The sequence below is a fragment of the Osmerus eperlanus genome, chromosome 2, assembly GCF_963692335.1.
Source record: "Osmerus eperlanus chromosome 2, fOsmEpe2.1, whole genome shotgun sequence".
Taxonomy (NCBI): Eukaryota; Metazoa; Chordata; class Actinopteri; order Osmeriformes; family Osmeridae; genus Osmerus; species Osmerus eperlanus.
The window spans coordinates 16,245,111-16,265,577 of record NC_085019.1 but is presented as its reverse complement, the minus strand read 5'-3'; the positions used below and the strand labels follow the sequence as shown (position 1 = coordinate 16,265,577).

The 20,467-nt window shown below is 40.6% G+C and overlaps 1 protein-coding gene across 1 annotated transcript in view; it reads right to left on the bottom strand.

Moving 5' to 3' along the window:
* The window catches only part of spns1 (SPNS lysolipid transporter 1, lysophospholipid), a 56,578-nt gene that overhangs the window by 9,144 nt on the left and 26,967 nt on the right, over positions 1-20,467 (bottom strand). Inside the window, exons 6-11 of the mRNA XM_062453578.1 lie at positions 11,854-11,920; positions 10,796-10,938; positions 9,745-9,897; positions 2,452-2,641; positions 1,896-1,961; positions 1,649-1,747 (exon numbers count right to left, since the gene is read on the bottom strand). Of these exons, the coding sequence (XP_062309562.1) occupies positions 1,649-1,747; positions 1,896-1,961; positions 2,452-2,641; positions 9,745-9,897; positions 10,796-10,938; positions 11,854-11,920 (718 nt within the window). The remainder of the gene's footprint in view (positions 1-1,648; positions 1,748-1,895; positions 1,962-2,451; positions 2,642-9,744; positions 9,898-10,795; positions 10,939-11,853; positions 11,921-20,467) is intronic.

Sequence of the window (20,467 nt, the reverse complement as noted above, 5' to 3'; positions counted from 1 at the left end):
TAAAGTGCGGCTTGTATTCCAGTGCGGCTTATACTCTGATTTACAAACACAAAGTGCTCATTCTGGGGGGGTGCGGCTTGTACACGATGTGGCTTAAATACCGTAAAATACGGTAATAAGGGGTCATGCCAAGGCAAACGGCATTAACTTACATTTGATTGAGTGGGTGCGGCTGCAACTGTCTAACACAAAAGTACAATTATAGTTATTTTTCTGCTGCTCAACAACGAAAACGGAGATTGCCAAAGTAGCAGAAAGTCATCAGATTAATTGCTAATCACTAGATTAAACTTTTTTTCTCTAGGGAAGGTGAAGTCACTAAATCTAGCGAGAGTCCCCAAATTGGCAACACTGCAGAGTACCTTCAATCAATTTGGACGTTCTAGAGTGCAGTGAAACTAAGTCAAAGAACCGTAACTTATGTTACAGGATTCTGCCTTGGCTTCTCTAGGTCTTTTGGAAGTTATGGTGAAGACAACCCCTATTTTCTCATTATAAAGCAGACCTTAAATGTCACAAAAATGAGAATAACTAATTTTCAACCAAAATGTCAGTTAAATGGGTCATTGACTGCAAAACCGAGTTTACCTTGTCATAGTTGAATAACGAAAGTTTGTGGGTAAAATGGACATACAGTGAACATCAAAGTCCATTGACACCTCTTTCCTATGCAAATCTCACAATTTGAAAATTCTGCTGTAAAACAGTCGGTTTAAAAAAAGCCACCTTTGTGACGTCACAAAGGTGGCTCCATCTTTTTTGGCTCTGGTCTGGACCTTTGTCACGCCCCAGGGTTCGCGTAGATCTCAGACACTAGTTTAGCTGCGCGCTCTGTGTACTTCCACGGGAATTACAAAGAAGAAAGTTTGGAAGTTTTTCAAGGACATTGAAAATGGACCACGGTCGTAAATGCAATGTTCCAGTCTGTACAGGGAATGCTGACACTTTTCATAGTCTTCCCAAGGAACCAAACACTCGACAGGCATGGCTGATGTTTGTCTATGAGAAGATCCCTGTGAAGTTCAACACTCAATTATTCATTTGCTCGAACCATTTCACCAACGACAGTTTTGAAAACCTTGGACAATATAAAGCAGGATTTGCTAAGCCGCTGTTGCTGAAAAGAGGTGCTATTCCGACTGTATGCTCATCACAACCGCAAGCTGTAAGTATGATTTTGTTGCTAACAGTTATTAGCAATGCTAACGTATCCTGTATCTAGCATAGGTAGAATGTGTGATGATTTAGTTTATTGGCAATGGGGCTAATGTTAGTTCATGTTCCTGACTGTGTTCCATTCGAATAAATAACCTGTGTTGTCATGTAAATCTCCAATTTACGATGCATGTTTGGCTATGTTGCGTCTTTGCTCCGCAGCTTCGCTCGTTGTAAACCAACCAATCAGCGCACAGCGCATCTATATATTCTTGAGCATACCATAAAAGGGAGAAAACCTTGTTTTATTCCAGGGCTAATTCATAGGGTTGCATTAGGGCGCATAGAACAGCACCCGGCCATTTTCAGCCCAACCAATGTTACATACCCTATTCGGAGACCTTCAGGAACAGTGTGAAATACCCTATAAAATAAGTCAATGACCCCTTTAAGGCCTTTTGCTTTTGCATGGCAGTATGTATGTGCATCGTACCACTCCAATAAGATATGGACTCCCTGCATCTCCGAGCAGGTGAGAGAGAACAATCTGGAAGGCCTCAGCAGTAGAGCGCCGAGTAGGGACGACCACATACTAAGGAGGGAGGGAGAGATGGAGAATAATGTCACAGGGCCACTTGTAAACCTTACTGAGTAAATAGTACCATCTCCATCTTTGTACAGTACATAGAAAAATTACATTCACATTTAATCTCCTTCACACTGAGAATGTATAAACTCACCAGCAGGATGTCAGCCACTATGGCCCAGTTCATGGACAGGAAGGTCTCACCCAAGAAGATAAACACCTTTGTCAACAGAGGCAATATTTAACCAGTTATGCCACCACATCATCATAATAGGGAACACACAGCTCAGAGCCAGAATCCAGCCTGGCTCTCTCATGCCCACAAGGCCCACACCAAGGACAAACAAACTCGACAAGGATAAACGGGAGTTTGTTGTGCGTCTCTTTATTTTCATTTAGTCATTTAGCAGACGCTCTTATCCAGACCTTTATGTTTGCATATCTTGTTAATCTGTGAACGATGTTTGTGTTCTTCTAGTGGTCATTGGTTTGATTGCATCTGAGACAAGATGTTCAGCCATTGTGTTCATAACACATTTAACGTGTGCTTATTTATGCGTGCGCACGTGTGTAAGGGTCTGAAATAGGGAGAACAGTATGTAAACATGGAGGAATATGTGACGGACTGAATGAGACAGGGAGTGTGGTGTGTTTGTGTGTATGAGCGGGAGACTGAAAAGTCCCACAGCTTCAGGATGGCCCAGACTCACGTAGGTGGCAATGGTGCTGGCTTGAGCAAACACAATCGCCAGGTAGAGGAATGGTGCTGAGAGGAGGAGCCCTGCTGCGCACACCAGTGGGTCAGCTCGTGGCGTCCTCCTCCGGAGCCTCCGGCTGATCTCTGCACCGCTGCCAACCCCCAGCAAACCCGTCACACACGTGATGATGCCAAAAATCAGGCTGGGGGAAGGAAAGTAATGAGAGAAATCAGATGAAAAGGGCGGAGGGGGAATGAAAGAAGGAGTGTGAAGAGTGAGAGGGAAAACGAGGCACAGGGACAGAGAGACGGGAGGGAGGGAGTGAGGGATGAGAAGATAACTGGTGAACAACTGGCCTTACACAAAGATGACACATGGATTACCATCACAATGGGTAATTATGTTAAATAGTCCTGTATTACTGTTGTAGTAATAATGCTGGTGAACTGAGGTATTTATATGGTGCATCAAAAGATGATCATGTTTCAGTCCTGTTGCCAAAAAACAAGACTTTGTTCAACTTCAATTTAGTTCTAGGATTAGATTAGAGGTCAATTACTGAATACGTGTTGAGAGACAGAAAGAGGACGTTTTTGTTCAAGAGGTTCTTTGTCTGTTAGTTTATCTCTCTGCAGACCTTACAGCAAGATTCAATCAGGATGCTGTAGATGCTTTTAGGTACAGTAGGTTAATGTCGAAGGTAAGTTGTGTGACGACATAAACAAACATTTATACGCATGCTGCTCTTTGCATGCTCCTGTGAGGCTCTTACTGAGCGGCTGGGAGAATAAAAGGAATACAAAAAATATATACTGTACATATATATATAGACCTTTTCGCATTTCGTATCGCGTATCACATCATTGTTTAAGAATTAAACAAACCACACAGAGCCGTCGCAGGGGGGGTGCGAGGCCCTGTGCGAACTTAACATGCAAGGCCCTGCTTATTGACATACATGTGATGCACGTGCAAGAATCACTTTCAACCCACACGGAGACTGTCCATAATTCCGACAGCTATTATCCTGCGCGCGTGCGGAGCCACACCATTTCTGCAAGATGTGCTGACAAATTTATCCAGCAATTCTCGAATAGACTTGAAATTCTTGCTTCTTTTTCGTTTTATTCATTTTCTCAGCACCCGACTCATGTTTGCAAAATCGGTCTTGCCGCCTCCTTCCTCCTCGCACTCTCACAGGAGATTTTTTGACAAATGGGAATTTCATTTTAGAGCAAATCGAGTCAAGAACAGGAATAAAAAAATATTGAAAAAAAAAACGTTGTGAATGTGATTGCAAACCAGGCAGGCGCGAGGCCCCCAGTGGCACAAGACCCTGTGCGGTCGTATACAAACTGTTATGCTTTGTATTATGACTGTCATTAGATCTGTAAGCCGCTGTTGTAGTGCGGGCGTGCATGTGTGGCTCTTTGCTATGGTGCGTTTTTTTGGGGGGTTCTTTATGCTGGACTGGTTAGCCACCCCTGTTCTAAATTGATGGTGAAAGTGGCAAAGATGTGTGTTTTCTGTATAACTGTGTGTTTTAGACATTACATGGGGCAAAAACCAGTAACAGCTTTAAAAAAAATAATAAAATTGGTATCTTGCAATTTTTAAGAATGTAAAATTCGGAAATTGGGGAGACCAGCCTCACAATGTGGGTGGAATCATTGAGTAATTAACTGTCCCTATAACCAATCCGGTACCTGATGGTACAAAATGGGGTTGTGTGAAAATAAGTGAGTAACTATGCAGATATTAAGACAACCAAAATTCATGAGGCTGTGATGGAAGTTGTCCAACATGGAATAATAAAAATAATAAAATATGATTTATGGACACACAACATGCCCCACAGATTGCTAAGTCTAGAACCGAGGGCAAGGATTTAGCAGTGGCTGTAAGTGCATTTTAGTCTGGAATCTCAAAAACAACTGAGCAATGCAAAGCCAGGTTCAATTACCTCAGATGAAGTTAAGAGGGACAGAGGCAGGAACGTCTGGTACAGCATTTCTCAACGGGAAACTCAGAACGTTGGAGGGTGCTGGAACCAATATTTTTGAAAGGGGGGCATTGAGGTTGTAGCAGAGTCAAAGACAAACCACGTGCCATCACACCTTTCCCCTACCCCCGACAAGGAGAAAGGGGGTTTCCCCCGTTCTTATCAGGAGAAGCTTCAAAGCTTCTGGCCCAGCATGGGGTCAGGAACAGAGGCCACACGGCCTCATAGTATCAGACAAAGGATTTCTAAGGAAGAACTTTCTGTTCTGGATTTACAAACATATTCTCAAGGACTACATGGCTCATGGACACTATTTTAATGACAGTAGTTGATGTGTTATAATGTGTGCTTTTTCTCATTTACTTAGAACGTTGTTTAGTTGATGTTTGATTATAACTTCCCTTCAGGAAGAGTTACGTTAGTCAATTTTAGATCCAAAATAATTGTGTCATATGAACAAAACCATTTATGAATATTGTATTGTTATATTCTGAAGTTTAAACATTCCATGGACATTTGAAATAACGTAACTCAAAGCTAGCAGCCACTTCACACCTCTAGAGTTCACCTTCACAAGGATAACCCCCTGTTCTTTGGAGTATAAAACCCCCAAACGTACAATCACCCCCGCTTGTTTGTAGGAATAACTGAAGTGAAATGCGTAATTTCTGACTTTCCTCTTAACTTGCTAATTCACTGAGCGCCCGGAACTTTGACGAGAGATTCCGCTTTCTATTCGTTGGACATAACGAACCATTGACTCCTTTCTTCAAACCGACAAAATTAACTGCGATTTGAAATATTTCTTACTTGTGACATATTGGCATGTTGTGATTTAATTGTTTATGTTTGATTGTATTTTACAAATGATTTAACTTAACCATCGTTAGGCCAGTTGCCATTGAGCGTCCATTGCTGCTATAGAGGCCTACCTCTTCCTCTCTACCTCTCTCTCTCCCTTCCCCCTCCCCACACGCTCTACACAGTCATTGTGTAGCTCGCCCTCATTAGAATCTAGGCCTACTGTACTACTCTAGCCAAACTAACCCATAACTTATCTGGTATTTGTTAATTATAATTACATTTTCCTAAATAAATCATTGTGTATAATACTCGCGTATCTCTCACGTTATCTGATCTGCTCTACTTTCATAGAATTCACTACTTAAGATTAGATTGATTATTACAAAGGCTATTATTCAATAAAGGTTTCCTCAGTCCCTTTTAAAAACAAATCCTGGGGTGGTGTCTCGTCTACTTTATTATAGATTAAGTATTCCTAATCTTAAATGTGTATACCCCGCTACAAGGTCTTCTTGGTTTGTGTGTCTGTTTTTTTAAATCTCAGTTTAGTCCTACATTTAAAGCCTCATTCTCTCAATTTTACCATTAGACGTGCTTTTCCACAATCATCTGAAGTTTGAGACTGGAAGACTTTCCATGCTAAAGACAAGGCTTTTTTTTCCTGAATCGCACATATTTTTCTTTGGATTGGTGTTAGGCCTAATACAATCTTTTCATAGGAAAGGGCATAACATTTTGTTGGGACAAGTCCTAACCAAAGCCACGAAAACATGAATTGTCTAACAAAATTTGCAGAGTGAAACAGAATGTTTGAACCAAAAACTGTGTTTGCGCTCAAATTTATGCCAACATTTTATATGAACTATAGCTGTCCCTACCAAAGCTGAAATCAAACTTATGCTCTTCATAGACCTGAGATTTATGGACATGATCACGGTTTCTTTGTTTAACCACAGTTACACATTTCTATAATGAGATGGGTCTAAAGCATGGTCACTCTTTTATCCTCTGCGACGGTGACCCCTTCATCCTCTGCCAGGAACCTTGGGGTTACCATGGACGACGAGCTCTCCCTCACAGCCCACATTGCTGCGGTCTCCCGGTCGTGTAGATTCACCCTCTACAACATCCGGAAGATGAGCACTCCACCCAGCTGCTAGTCCAAGCACTTGTCCTCTCCAAGTTGGACTATTGCAACTCGCTGCTCGCTGGTCTCCCAGCATGTGCAACCCGCCCTCTTCAGAGGATTCAGAACGCAGCGGCCCGCCTGGTCTACAATCTACCCAGACGCTCTCATGTTATCCCGCTCCTCATCTCTCTCCACTGGCTACCTATCATGGCCCGTATCAGATTCAAGACCCTGGTATTGACCTTCCGAGCAGTGAACGGGACTGCACCCGTCTACATCAAGTCTCTCCTGCAGCCTTACACCCCCACCCGTCACCTACGGTCTTCTTCAGACAACCGCCTGGTGGTCCCACCGCTCAAGACCACCCGGTCCCAACACAAGCTCTTCTCCTGTCTGGCCCCCCAGTGGTGGAATCAACTCCCCACCTCCATCAGAGACACTGATTGTCTCTCCACCTTCAAGAAAAGGCTCAAGACGCACTTGTTCCGGGAGTACAACGGTACTTAGGAATGGTTCGCTTGACCCGATGTTAGTTTCCTCAAGGATCACAATGACTCTTGCTTAGAGACTTGTTGCTCTTGTGGTTAGTGGTAAATGATTAAAAATTTTGTACTCGCTGTGATATTGTTTTTATTATTGTTGCTTGCTTTTTCCACAGGTACACTTGCACTTATAGCGGTTCATGTTGTTTAATTGTAACTTGTTTAACTACATGCTCTTATGGTTCTTCCCTTTGGCACTTACTTTGGTTGTTCACAATGTGTGCTTCATGTTTTGGCTACTCGCGATGTTTTGTGGCTATCTTGTTGTTATGATCAGTGACCTATGCACTTTGTAAAGCTCTCTCTTGGAAGTCGCTTTGGATAAAAGCGTCTGCTAAATAAATAAATGTAAATTTCAATGCTCACTTCCAGGCTAAAACTAACTTCCCTGCAACCCACAGGTAAGAACCTGGCAGAGAACCACCAATGGGCACAGGGCTCACACACTAACTTTCAAAGCAATGTAGCTAATTTCCTTTGAAAGTTTAGATAAATAAGCTTTATAATATAGGATAACCTACATATCCTTCTGCTTTTGTCCCACGTAACCTCAGACTTTTTCCTAGGTAGGCCCTTTTTCCTTTAGAATTATATTAGCAGTGGGGGCAGGTCTGTCCGAACAACAACCCCCCCCCCCCCGCCAATGTTTTACGTATGAAAAGGAATTGACACTTCGCTGCAACGCAAACAAATATATGTATTCACCTCTATTCACACACAATGCCGCCATCTTCTTCTCCTTCACTCTCCTCTCTGTCTGCCCTCTCCTGTTACATTGTGCTCTTCTGCTTCACTCTGCTCTTGCACTTCACTCTGGTCTTGAGCTTCACTCTGGTCTCCTCCTCTATCCACCCACCTGCACTACTCCTGCCTGTCTGCTTCTGTCACATGTCTAATATTTAATCAGGCAACCAGTAATAACATTGTAAAATGTTGTAGAAGCCACCACTAGTGTTTCCTCCAGAATAAAAAAAAAACATTGTGGGCATCTGAGTGGGAAAAAACAATGCAAATTAGCTAGGTAATGTGAACTTAATCTACCTGGTTATCTTCATCATCAGGCGTCTTCCTTTTCTTAGAGAAATATTTGAACAAACTCGAAAAATAAGTAATGAATAATAGTGTTATGATTTGGAAACGAAGTTCACTAAATTCCAGAGCAGGTTAGTGTAATAGTCTACTGTCTAATAGCTAATGTAATATTGCACATATTTTCGTCCTATTTCCCCTAAAGCAATAAGGTTAGGCTACTTAAAGGCACCCCTTCCACTCATAAAGTATGTTCTAAATGGCATAAATGCTGCCAATTAATAATTGACGTAACAACTTATTGTAAATGGTCAGTAGCCTAGCCTATCGATTAAGGTAGGCCACTCTACAGCACGTATACACTGTCTGCTTAATTTGATCTTGACATATAGGCTAAGCATTCTGTAGCAAATAATAACAATAAACCCTCTATTAATTACATTCTTAATGCAGTGTAACTACTTCCGCATAATAATGCACCTAAAATACAAACATGTGCAAGGGCATTCAGCAATCGCTATCGAATCAACAGCCACGTGCAATTTAGCTAGCAGGTGAAGAATACAAACAACGAAAAAAAAAAACAGTTAACTAAATTGGACATATTTTGTGTGTACATGATCTAATATTGTGTTAGCATCAGTGGTCGAAGTCAACTAATTGAATGTAATGATGTTGTTCGAAAATTGTTTGTATTGTTTTAGAAGTATGAAGATTCTCATTAAAGTCCCCCATGATATTAATTGAAATTTGCAAGAACTATAGACTAATACAATAAAAGGAAAATTAACTGACAACATAAGTTATATGACTTACAGTTCTCAAGGATGCACACACGCAATCTCAACTGGCTAGTTATCCTCTGGACAGCGGCGGTTTCTTTTTTCTTTCTCTCCCTTTTCCGCCGAGTTGCGCGCATGCCTGTTTGTGGTGTGAAGCGCGTGTCCGTGCTATTCTCCGACATGCACTCTAACAATCACTGCTGATAGACGGCCTTTTGTACAGCCCTATTTCTGATACCGTGGCGGCAGAAATTTGGCTGTGGTGGGCAAAATTATTATTTGTTCTTTTGGAACAAATAATAAGAATGATTTTTGATTGGCACAGGCACCAATTTACCACTTTCTGATTGGCTGCTGTGTGTGCTCAATAATAATAAGGAACAATTAAAGTATGCATTTCGTTGCATTTGTTTAACACTCAAATAAATTCCTTTCAAGATGTTTTTTTTGCTCCCTGGGAAACTAATGATAATATTTCAACTGTCCAGTTAAATAAATTTGGCATTCAATTAAATGATTTTTTTTTATGATATAGGCCTAACACAGAATAATAATCAACATATTAAGGTAATGTTCCATTAAAACTCTGGGCATTGACAGAATTGATTGAATGTGTATCGATTGAATGTATATTCATTTCTTAAAGGAGGGGTAGCCTATGTACAGTATGGCGTGATGAGCCATCTTTACTGGATAATCACTGTCTCAGTGATTATCAGCAACTTGTAATGTAAATACAGTAGACATGAGTGACATAACTTCTTGTGTCACAAATAACCTCAACATTTATGAAATAAAAACCATTGATGGTATTTATTTAATAAATAAAGATTGACTCGTTGGTAATATATATTCAAATTGTTGTTGTGGTTTGTAAATAAATGATGTGTGTAAGAAATAAATTACGTTGTGTAAGACGCTAATGAAGAGACCATTTGAGAGGAGCAGAACTGCTCCAATGCATCACTCTTCCTCCCTACACCTGCATTTGTGTATGTATTTTTCTCAACATTGTACCTGTCTGAGGTGTCGCAGGGCCCCTGGATGCAGGGAGACTTCTCCCCGGTGAAGACAGCCGCTCTGAAGAGAAAAGCTGGGGCCCAAAGGGCCAGGGAGCCCGTCACAAAGGCCACCGCTGTGAAGCCGAACGTAGACAGCACAAAGCTGGGGCTGCAGGAGTACAAGCAGATTGGTTCCATCAAACAGGATGTGTGTACAAGAGGTGCCATCTCACACCTCAAAGACACTCTTAAGACCCAATAACATTGACCACTACTTATAGAACATCTACAGCAAATGATGGAGCTGCAGATACAACACAATCTATAATGCCATGAATCTCTCTGTGTCTGTGTCTCGATTATCTCGCAAAGCAGGCACTGCATTATGTTACAAATTTGCAGGTGTCTTGCTTTAGGTCCCAAGGATGTGAGGTTCCAACTTCTGAGTACAACTGGAATGCACCGACTGTTAAACCTTTTAATTAATTAATACAAGTAAGATACAACGTACATTATTGCAGTAAAATGATAGTTTGGTTTGCATAGATTAAAGCGATCTAGCATAGGAATCGGGACAGTTTTAATTATTGTAACACTAAATTGTGAGAGAAATGTTGTGAATTAATGAATTAACGTGTTTACTGAAAATCCAGGAGAATACAAAGTAACATCTCTAATCAAACTGTGAAAAGGTTTTACCCATGTGCACAAACTCCAATTAAGTTTACTACAAAATTAACTAACCAACTGATCTTAGTCAACAGCTGCATCACCGGCACTTGCATTAGTAACTCAAATGGACTCACTGCACCCCCCTCCCTTCCACCATGCTCAGAAAAACCTTTCAATAGTGAACCCTTGTCTGAAGCCACAGTGGATCGCTTCATCTCAGTTTCACTTCTCTTGGAAAAGCCACAGAGGGGCAAAAGAGGTTTGTCTTGTGACTCCTGATGCACACTCAGACAACAAATGGGTAAAAAGTGGCTAACTCAGCACACAATACCATCCCTTACTAGCTCTTGTGATGTTTCCATGGACATTGTCTGAGGTTATGAAGCTGGACCTACTTTCTGCAGAGGGCCTTCATGTCGGTCAGCCAGCTGGTTCTGTGAACGGTGTGCTCCGGCCTAGCCTCGATGGCTCCTCTCTTTGGCTCCTTCACCACGAACAAAAGCAGCACCACTGCAACCAACCCCAATGCTGGAGTTACCTAGTAGCCAGGAACAAAAAACTGTTGGACTAATGTGACTAAAATTGAGAGGTAGACACAAAGTTCCAGAAGATTATATGTATATATATATATTAGTGCTGTCAAACGATTAAAATATTTAATCGCATTAATGGCATAGTTAATCACACATTTTTATCTATTCTTAATGTCCCTTAATTTATTTTTGTCCAATAATTTTTTCTCATTTTAATACTCTTATCAACATGGAAAAGTGGATCAGATTGCTTAGTGCAAATGTTATTTTTTTTTATTGAAAACAACATTGCAATCGCCTGGCTTTGACGAGGGGGCGGAGAATTCGCATCATCTGTGTGCTTGGCCATCAAGTGGTATTTCAGACTGGACGTGCTGTGATGATAGCTCAGTTCACAACGACAAAACACACAGATCACTTTGGTCTTGTCGATGGAACTATTTGGCAACTTTTCAAAAGTAAACTTTCCATTCAGAATCTTATTGGCATCCATTTCGCCGTCTCGCGCTCGCCATCCACTCAAAACGTAACGTTAGCCTAGTACTCTTTAGCCGGCTCGCAAGCCCAAACAAGTGTGTGCGGCGTGCCTGTTGTTTTGTTTCCGGTCTAGCTAGATCCGGTGTGGTGTTGTAGTTTTTCTAATGTCAGTAGTTGTTGCAACAGCATGTGGAAAACGTTTGCTAGGCCAAAAAGAACGTTAATCGCGCAATAAAAAAATGTACGCCGTTAAAATGGGTTTGCATTAACGCCGTTAATAACGCGTTAAACTGACTGCACTAATACATATATATATATATATATATATATATAGACACACACAGTATATAATTATTTTTTAAGATCGAAAGGCCATTTTGTTGAAATGTAAATTTCACTTCAGTCTATGACAAACAGCAATACTTCTGTTATGAGTTACTTACCCTAAGTGCCCAGTGCCAATCCTTGGCTAGGTCATCCACCTTTGACCCCACGATGTACCCAAGACCACTGTGGAAGCACAAAGGAACACGTATTAATTAGAAAACAAATAATGTCTGAAAAATGCTATAATCAGGGCTCTCAAGGTTTGGCGTGTGATTACCATACATGCTATTGAGAGCCCTGCTGTAATTGTTGAAACAAACTATGAATGCAGTAAATAACTACAGAGGGTAACATTTCTGGGGAAATTGTGAGGTGTGCTTGCATTGGTTGCAGCTACGACATTCTTTTTTTTTTTGCTATATCACCTCCAAACCTATTGTTTAAACTATATCAATAATCCAAACATTTTGAGATTAAAAAGCATACATTTGTTGCTGCAAGAAGGAATGGTGATAGGCTATGTGGCAGCCTCATATCGTTGAAACATTTGCATCAAAACAAATAAATTGGGAAATCATGTATAAAAATGGTCCTAACCTATATTACTTCAAGATTTTCCCTTATAGTGATATTTTTAAGCATTAACTCATATTGCATTCATTCATTAAGAACCCCCTTTGAAATAAGCTGATTGTAACAAGGTTGTCACTGAGTGCGTTTACATGACCATGAGAAACCCGATTACAAGCAATTGTCGGTTTATGCCAATAATACGATTATTCCTTTTACATGTGTAATTAGTTATGTGATTACTCAATAAACGCGTCTACATGATTCTTTTTATTAATTGTTGTATGCTCCACGGACAAAACTTGCACCACCATCATCCTTCTGCAACAAAGTGTCGCTGTGTCTTCCTGTATAGGCTGTATGTTTCATTCAATCAACCCATTGAATCCTACTAGGCTAGCTAGCTACAAACTTCTGCTCGGCGTCTAGCTGGCTACTTGTTACTAAGTAACAACTTTGTTGCACGAGCATGCTAGCGCCACAAAACACACGTTAAACACAGTTATCCTTTCTCCGTGTTAACAACTAGTTATTTTGCTTGAGGATATCTTATTGTATGTTATTGTAAAAAGGATGTTACTTTAGGTAGCCTATTTGATGCAGAATCAAATGACAACAGCGTTCATGTTACTTTTAATAGTAGGCTAACGGAAAGTGGAAGATGTCGTAATCTTATGATTCAGGCATCTACGCTCAGTACGCCTACGCTAGCTCTAGCTCTACCATCACAAAATGCAGATGTCTTAATGTATGTGGTTGTTTATTTAGGTAGGCTAAATTAAATTAAATCATATGCGCTGTGACTTCAAAACAAGTGGCAGACATGCGCAGTTTCCAAAAAACGCAAGAAAGCCGAGTAAGGTGTTTACATGCATCAAAGAATCGAATGATTGGACAAAAAACTAGGTGTCTTTATCGGGTTATGAATACGCCGATTAAGACCTTAACCCGACTTTGGAAATCAGATAAAGGCGTTTACATGATCAGTTTAATAATCGCATTATTGCCATTATGGGTTATGATCGGCGTATTAGTGTGCATGTGAACGCACTCATTGGCAGTATCTTGGCTGGAATCGCAATTCAAACAGTAACATCTGCAAACTGAAAATATTTCCCCAAAAGGGTTGAAATTTATGGGGGTGGGGGTGCATGCATTTGGATGAGGCACTCATTGGCCATTGAAGGTTATGGACAGGACACGGAAGCTCCTATTGGGTCAAATGAGGTGTCAATCGAAAGGTCAGAGTGCAGTGGCCATTTTGAGACCGGATTTTTAGGGATGCTTACATCTGAACTGAAGTAAGAACAAAGTTTATACGAGTGACTAAAGCGCAACAGGCAATCACTTTAGAATGAATCAACAAGAGTCCATGGGTATTTATGGATGAATACGGTGTTCTGGACTATTTATTTTACTTGATTGGATTATTTGGACAATTGAGAATGTAAACAGACCATTTTGGTTGGAATGTTTTGTATTGGTAGACAACTGTGAGGCTCAATATGTGAGTCGGACAAAGATGTTGATTGTACCTGCTTTTGCGACTAGTGTTTCACGATACCAACATTTTGACTTTGATACCAATACAAAGTGTAGTATCACGATACTCGATAACGAAATTATACTTGAAACTGAAACTATACTGATTTGATACTCGTCACCAAATACATAACAAACAAACAGTTCACAAGGGTTGATCACATTTTCGAATTAACTGCCAAAACGACACTTATCCTACCAACAGGCCATTTCCACTTAAACGTTACTCCAGCAACCCAACCTTTTTTCTGACAGGGGTATTATGTTAACTAAAGTATAGGCAATGCTATGTTCGCTAAATTTACGATGGGAATGTATTTTTTAATTGTCCGTACTGTATTAGTCACCTACATGTAGCCAGGACTCGCAACTAACTGTTTTTCCTCACTGTCCCAGTACCGTCCCGAAGTGCAAAATTAACTGTCCCAAACTGAACTTGACCTGTCCCAAAATATAAATTCTTGTGTTTTTGCGTTTTGACATTCTGACATGGGTCTAGGTTATTTGCAACACTATTTAAGTAATAAATCAATTCGTAGGGCAGAAAATCAACGTGAATACATACACAATGAAATACACAATTTTCTTGGTTGTATCATGGTGGGGCTAACACAATTCTTGGTGTGGCTGTAGCCCAACCAAGTCATAACCTGCATAACTTGACATTGCTCTATTGAAAGTGGTTGAATGGCCAATAATGGGAAAATAACATTTCCCAACATATCCCTATTGGATTTTAAGGCCGGAATGTTTTGATATAGGTGTGTATCTACATATTAAAGTACAATGCTGTGACATTTATATATTTTTTAGCTCTACATCCACATTTTTGCTAGCCGTCGATATGGGTCTCCATTTGGTTAGCTAGCTAGCTCTGTATTTGTCATTAGCTTAATGTATGAATTGACGTGATGTTCTACAGGTCTTGTCATGTCGGAAGTGGCTGTGATCATGAGCGTATGCAGGGTTTGAAAAATACTGAGGTACAAAAACTAAGTTTGCTAGCGGCAGGGTTGCTATATCCGTGGATTTCTAGACAAATTGGGATACTTTGAAAACAATGGGGGGAAAATGTATTGGTGGCAGGTTTTTGTGGTACTTCTAAATTTCACTGCGGCCCCGTGGTGGCCTGCGCTGGGAGAGAGGGAAACAGCACGGATGGGGAAAGTGTATGGGGAGAGTTCAGAGTTCATAACCTACATACACTTCCTTTACTCAAGTTTCCCCTCACTCTCATAAAGTAACTGTTGCTCTGTGTCTCTGTTCGGTGGTGATAGGAAGTGGCATGATTAAATTATTTGTTGTAATGAACCAATGAAATATGAAAATAGTAGAAAACAAGGAAAATATTATTCCACCAGTCATTTTTACATTTGAACTATGGAGGTATCGATTGGATAAATGTGTTAACTCCTCTGTTGTATACCCAAAAAATATTGGGCTAGTTTTTAGGCATTTTGGGCTGGTTTTGAGCACTTGTTGGGCTGGAAATTTTCGCTGGGCCTGGCAACCCTGGCTAGCGGGAATTCTTGTTAGCTAGTAGCTAGCTAGTTTACTCATGATGGACGACCATTGTTTTACGAAGTGTGACCGCGCACTGGAGCAGCGCATAAAAAGCACGTAAATGAGACCCCCAAATAAATATAGCTTAATATATTTGTCATTTTGGAACTCACGTTTTCTAATATGCTTGCTTGTCATGTTATTTATACAGTAGGGCAGGCCTGACATAGGCTAGACTACGTATTTCACCACCCTACCAGCTATGAAAAGGGGCTCTTGTCGGCATTCCGTATTGTCCGCTAGATGCCTTCTGTATGTTTGGCGTTTTTGTCATACTTTCGTTTTAGCCTACATAGCCTCCACCTTCAAGAAAAGGCTCAAGACGCACTTGTTCCGGGAGTACAACGGTACTTAGGAATGGTTCGCTTGACCCAATGTTAGTTTCCTCAAGGATCACAATGACTCTTGCTTAGAGACTTGTTGCTCTTGTGGTTAGTGGTAACTGATTAAAATTTTTGTACTCGCTGTGATATATTGTTTTTATTATTGTTGCTTGTTTTTTTTCTACAGGTACACTTGCACTTATAGCGGTTCATGTTGTTTAATTGTAACATGTTTAACTACATGCTCTTATGGTTCTTCCCTTTGGCACTTACTTTGGTTGTTCACAATGTGTGCTTCATGTTTTGGCTACTCGCAATGTTTTTGTGGCTATCTTGTTGTTATTATCAGTGACCTATGCACTTTGTAAAGCTCTCTCTTGGAAGTCGCTTTGGATAAAAGCGTCTGCTAAATGAATAAATGTAATGTAAATGTACATCCCCGGACTAAATAGAATGAATAGGCTATATCTTGCAGTTTTCGGAAGATGCGATTTGCACCGAAAGTTAAGACAGAACTTGAACCATAATCGGGCCAGGTACAGTGCAATGTAGTCAGTACAAAAATACTGGGTGTTAAAACACATCTAGGATAAGTCAAGAAAGCAGGATCCTGAAATTTGATCAAGTGCGAATGTTGTTTACTTTTTTTGTTCACTGCGGTGAAATAACCAATGCTCGACGCTTCGAATGATTAACACAAAACAATCACACCTCTCTTAAGGCGTGAAACGGTCTAAAATCTTTGAAGCCTAATATTTAGGCTAGAGCTTTCTTTGTTTCTCAACATTCAGGTACGCGTATCTTCAACTATTTTCATATTTCAACGTATGACACATCATTTGAAATCTTATAATCTGCACTTTCACAATCTGTAAAAAACGGAGAAATGAGTTGTCCGACAACCGCCCCTTTTCACCAGAGTGTGTCATATAGGGCATGTGTACCTACAGCTCTGTAAATAATTAACCCGTTAAGGAGTAGCGTCACACATATGTGATCGTTCGAAAGCGGGCCCCACAGAGTACCGTCACACGTGTGATTCTGAACATTCCAACCGGCTATTTTCCGATAGACAAAAACTATATGACAAACGCTATAGTATGGCTTCAAAATTTACAATTAGGAGGCTAACAAGTAACACTAGCAGGTAGTAGCATTGCTACGAGTATTATGCTAGGTTGCTAGGTAACGGAAGCTAACTAAAACTAGCTAGCTTCCGTTTTGGAAAAATAACTCACTCTGGTGGAAGCGTCTGTAATATTTAGAACTCACTCCTTAAAAGGTTAAGAGACCACCGGACCTTTTTCTTTCATTACATTTTAACCTTCCGTTCCTCACTCAAAATTGTCTTCAACTTTTTTTCTTTTTATGAAAGAAAAAGTGTTACATTTTCTTTCCCGAGCTGTATATGAAAAAATATATTGGCTCATATTGGCTCGCTGGCCCATAGGAACGCTTGTCATGTCAACCAAATTGATGCGACAGCCACATTGGATTTTATTGAAAGGTGTAAAAACTTTTCACTGGCCACAAAGTTTGTCTGATCTCCCCCAAAATTGGTAGAGATGATCTTCAGACCAAGCCTCATAAACAATCTTTGAAAAAATATTCGCACAACCATTTGTTCGTTACAGCCAATCAAATGCGGCAGCTTAGCCGCCATACAGGAAGTGAGTGCGTATCTCAGCAACCATTTGTCTGATTGTCACGTTAATCGGCCACGTGGGGCGCTACAGCTGAAAAACACTTTAAACCAGGAGTGTCAAACATACGGCCCACGGGCCAGAACCGGCCTGCAAAAGGGTCCAGTTCGGCCCCTTGGACAACTTTGCAAAGTGTGAAAATTGCAGTAACTTACTTATTTAATAAAATCCACTGCTATTCCTGATTTGTCCACTAGGGGTTGCGCTGTCGGGTCACTCTGTCCTAGTGTAGCAGGCCTATGCTCTGATGCTATTATAGATCCCATGTGGTAACGTAGAGGCTGTGAGACACAACACTGTCAAGTGCAGGCAACTGTCGATGTAGGACTGTGGCAGATTGGATTTCAGATCTTGCTGGGGATTTGGACAGTCAAAGTATGCACAAAGTTAGTCATTTTTTGCATTTTTGTTGCAATTGATGAGGGCTCGGACATTACAGATGTTACTCAACTGACCATATTCATTGGTGAGACCAAGAAGTTTCCTGAGTTGGTGCCGATGGCAGACACCACAACAGCAAATTACATTTTGAACTCTATTGTTGGTGCGCTGGACAGGGCCGGGGTGGACTGGGCCAGTGCTGTCAGCCTGGCTACAGATGGCACACCATAGATTATTTTTCTGTAATGCACATTTAATGCCAGCAGACTGACTGCATATGTTAAAACTGAGACAGTAAACTGTTGAAATTGTACTTACCGTAATTTTCGGACTATAAGGCTCACCTGAATATAAGCCGCAGCAGCTAAATTGAATGATGTGTACATTTATAAGCCGCACTGGACTATAAGCCGCAGGTGTTTTAATGTTTAATTACCATATGTAAGGGTTTGTGCACAGAGGGGATTGTCGGGAAAGAGATGGCTGCTTGAGGAAGCTCCCATTTATTAACATTTCAACAAACAAGTTGCATATTTGCATAACGTATTCAAGTGTTACCAGTGTGCGAAATACAGGGCGGTCCGGGGGGGCTCGACCCCCCGATTAACCCATGAGCCCCCCTGAAAGCCTCAAAAGCAACATTTGAAGGCGGTCTCAATTTTTTTCAAAATAAATAAATAAATATTGTCACTAATGGTCACAAAAATGTTTTTAAGCTAACCATGTTCAGTATTCAGAAATCAAAACATTTATTCACCATTTTTTTGGCCAAGCGGAGCCAGCCAGTCCTGTGCGCCAAAAAGAAACGTTGAGAAGTCAATGGCTAGCAAGCGAAAGCTAACCAGAGTGTATCATTCACACACTTTGGGTTCACATCCAAAAAGGTGGCACTCAGAGATGAAGAGGCACCGAATGACAATGCACTTGTTATAAAACAACGTGCATCCAAACAACTTTAGCCAATGCAACCTCTTATGTCAGTGTTGCTTTACGAATACTAGCCTACCATATAGAATAATAGTAGAATACTAGAATAATAGCATATCGGATTATCAAAAATGGTTAAGTGTGTGCGTTGTCATGTAGGCTATAGACTGATTTACTCCCAGTCCGTCCCTGCCTACTGCATATTGAGCAAATTTAGATCGGTATTGCGCAACAATCGAGAGATGGGGACCCCCCCGAATGTTGACGGGTATTTCGCACACTGAGTGTTACCATTTAGTGCAATAGTAGCTACAGAACATATACTGTGCTGTGTAAACTGTACTGTATCACATAGCGTTTAAGACACAAACTTTTCAACTTTCAAACTTAAACGGTGCGCTCCCTGCGCACATACCGGCAGTGATCTACAGCAGTGGTTTTCAACCAGTGGTCCTTGAGGGAGTGCTAGGGGTTCCCCAGCAAAATTAGTTAGTAGCGTCACAATCATTTAACCATTATTTTTGAAAAACCTTGAAAAAGACAATGCGAAAATGTACTGATATCTTAGTGGCCGTTAGCTGTAAAAATCCATAGATTAGCCGCACCGTTATATAAGCCGCAGGGTCGAAAAATGGTCCGAAAAATGGTCCGAAAATTACAGTATTTTTCTCAAGACATCTCAGGCTGTTCATCATCTGATTTGTAAATGGATGGTTTATAAATTGTGAACGTTTTCTAAATGTACATGTACTTCTTTACACTAAAAGAAAGGGAAACACCTAACCCTTTTATATACTTATTATATACCAAAATATTACTTTTACAATTGAAGTTTAAAAAAAGCACCCATCTGCAACTGACGCAAGCACACCTCACAGAAATTGTACCCTCTATAGTTTATAGGTTTATTATGCAATGGTTTTACTGGTCCGGCCCACTTGATCAAATTGGGCTGTATGTGGCCCATGAACTAAAATGAGTTTGACACACCTGCTTTAAATGGTCAGTACTACCAAATGCAGATATTTCAACCAAACTTCGTGTGTTGCATGAGTGCAATAGCTTGCACAAGTGCCATGTAAGCTATGTCCTTTCTGGACTGCTTGGGCCTTTCATTGCTGCTTGCAGCTATATGTTGGGGCCAAGGAGCGAAGCTGCGAAGCCACCTATTGTGTTTCTACCTTTTCTTATTACTATTACGTAATTGGAATCTTTGCAAGGGAGGGAGGGACTGCAGGAAGCAAAAAAAAAATTGTCTAATAACTGTTGATTTGTTTGCCTTAATTCATTGATTCTTTTGTCTAGTGATATCGTGGGAGATCCCAAATATATGTTAACTTGTGATACCAGCCGAATTGATGCAGCCGCCATTAAGAATAAAAAACACATTAAAAAAGGGTTTTCGCTTTTCCTCCTACAAATTTTGTCCAAAGTTAACCAAATGTGTCAAAGATGATCTTCAGACTACGCCTCAGAAAGGCTATCAAACGGACTTCTGATTTTCGAAACCATTTGTCCGGTAGAGCCAATCAAAATCGCCACGAATTTGGGTTGTGTATCTCAGTAAATGTATAATGCAGTCACACCAAACTTGGTAAATATACTCAGTCCTGTTCTGAGGATATCTAAACAGTTTTTTTGAGTCATTTGACCTACTTGGGCCCCTTCATTGTTGCTTTCAGCTATATTTTTTATAATTATTATTATTTAAGAAGAATGGA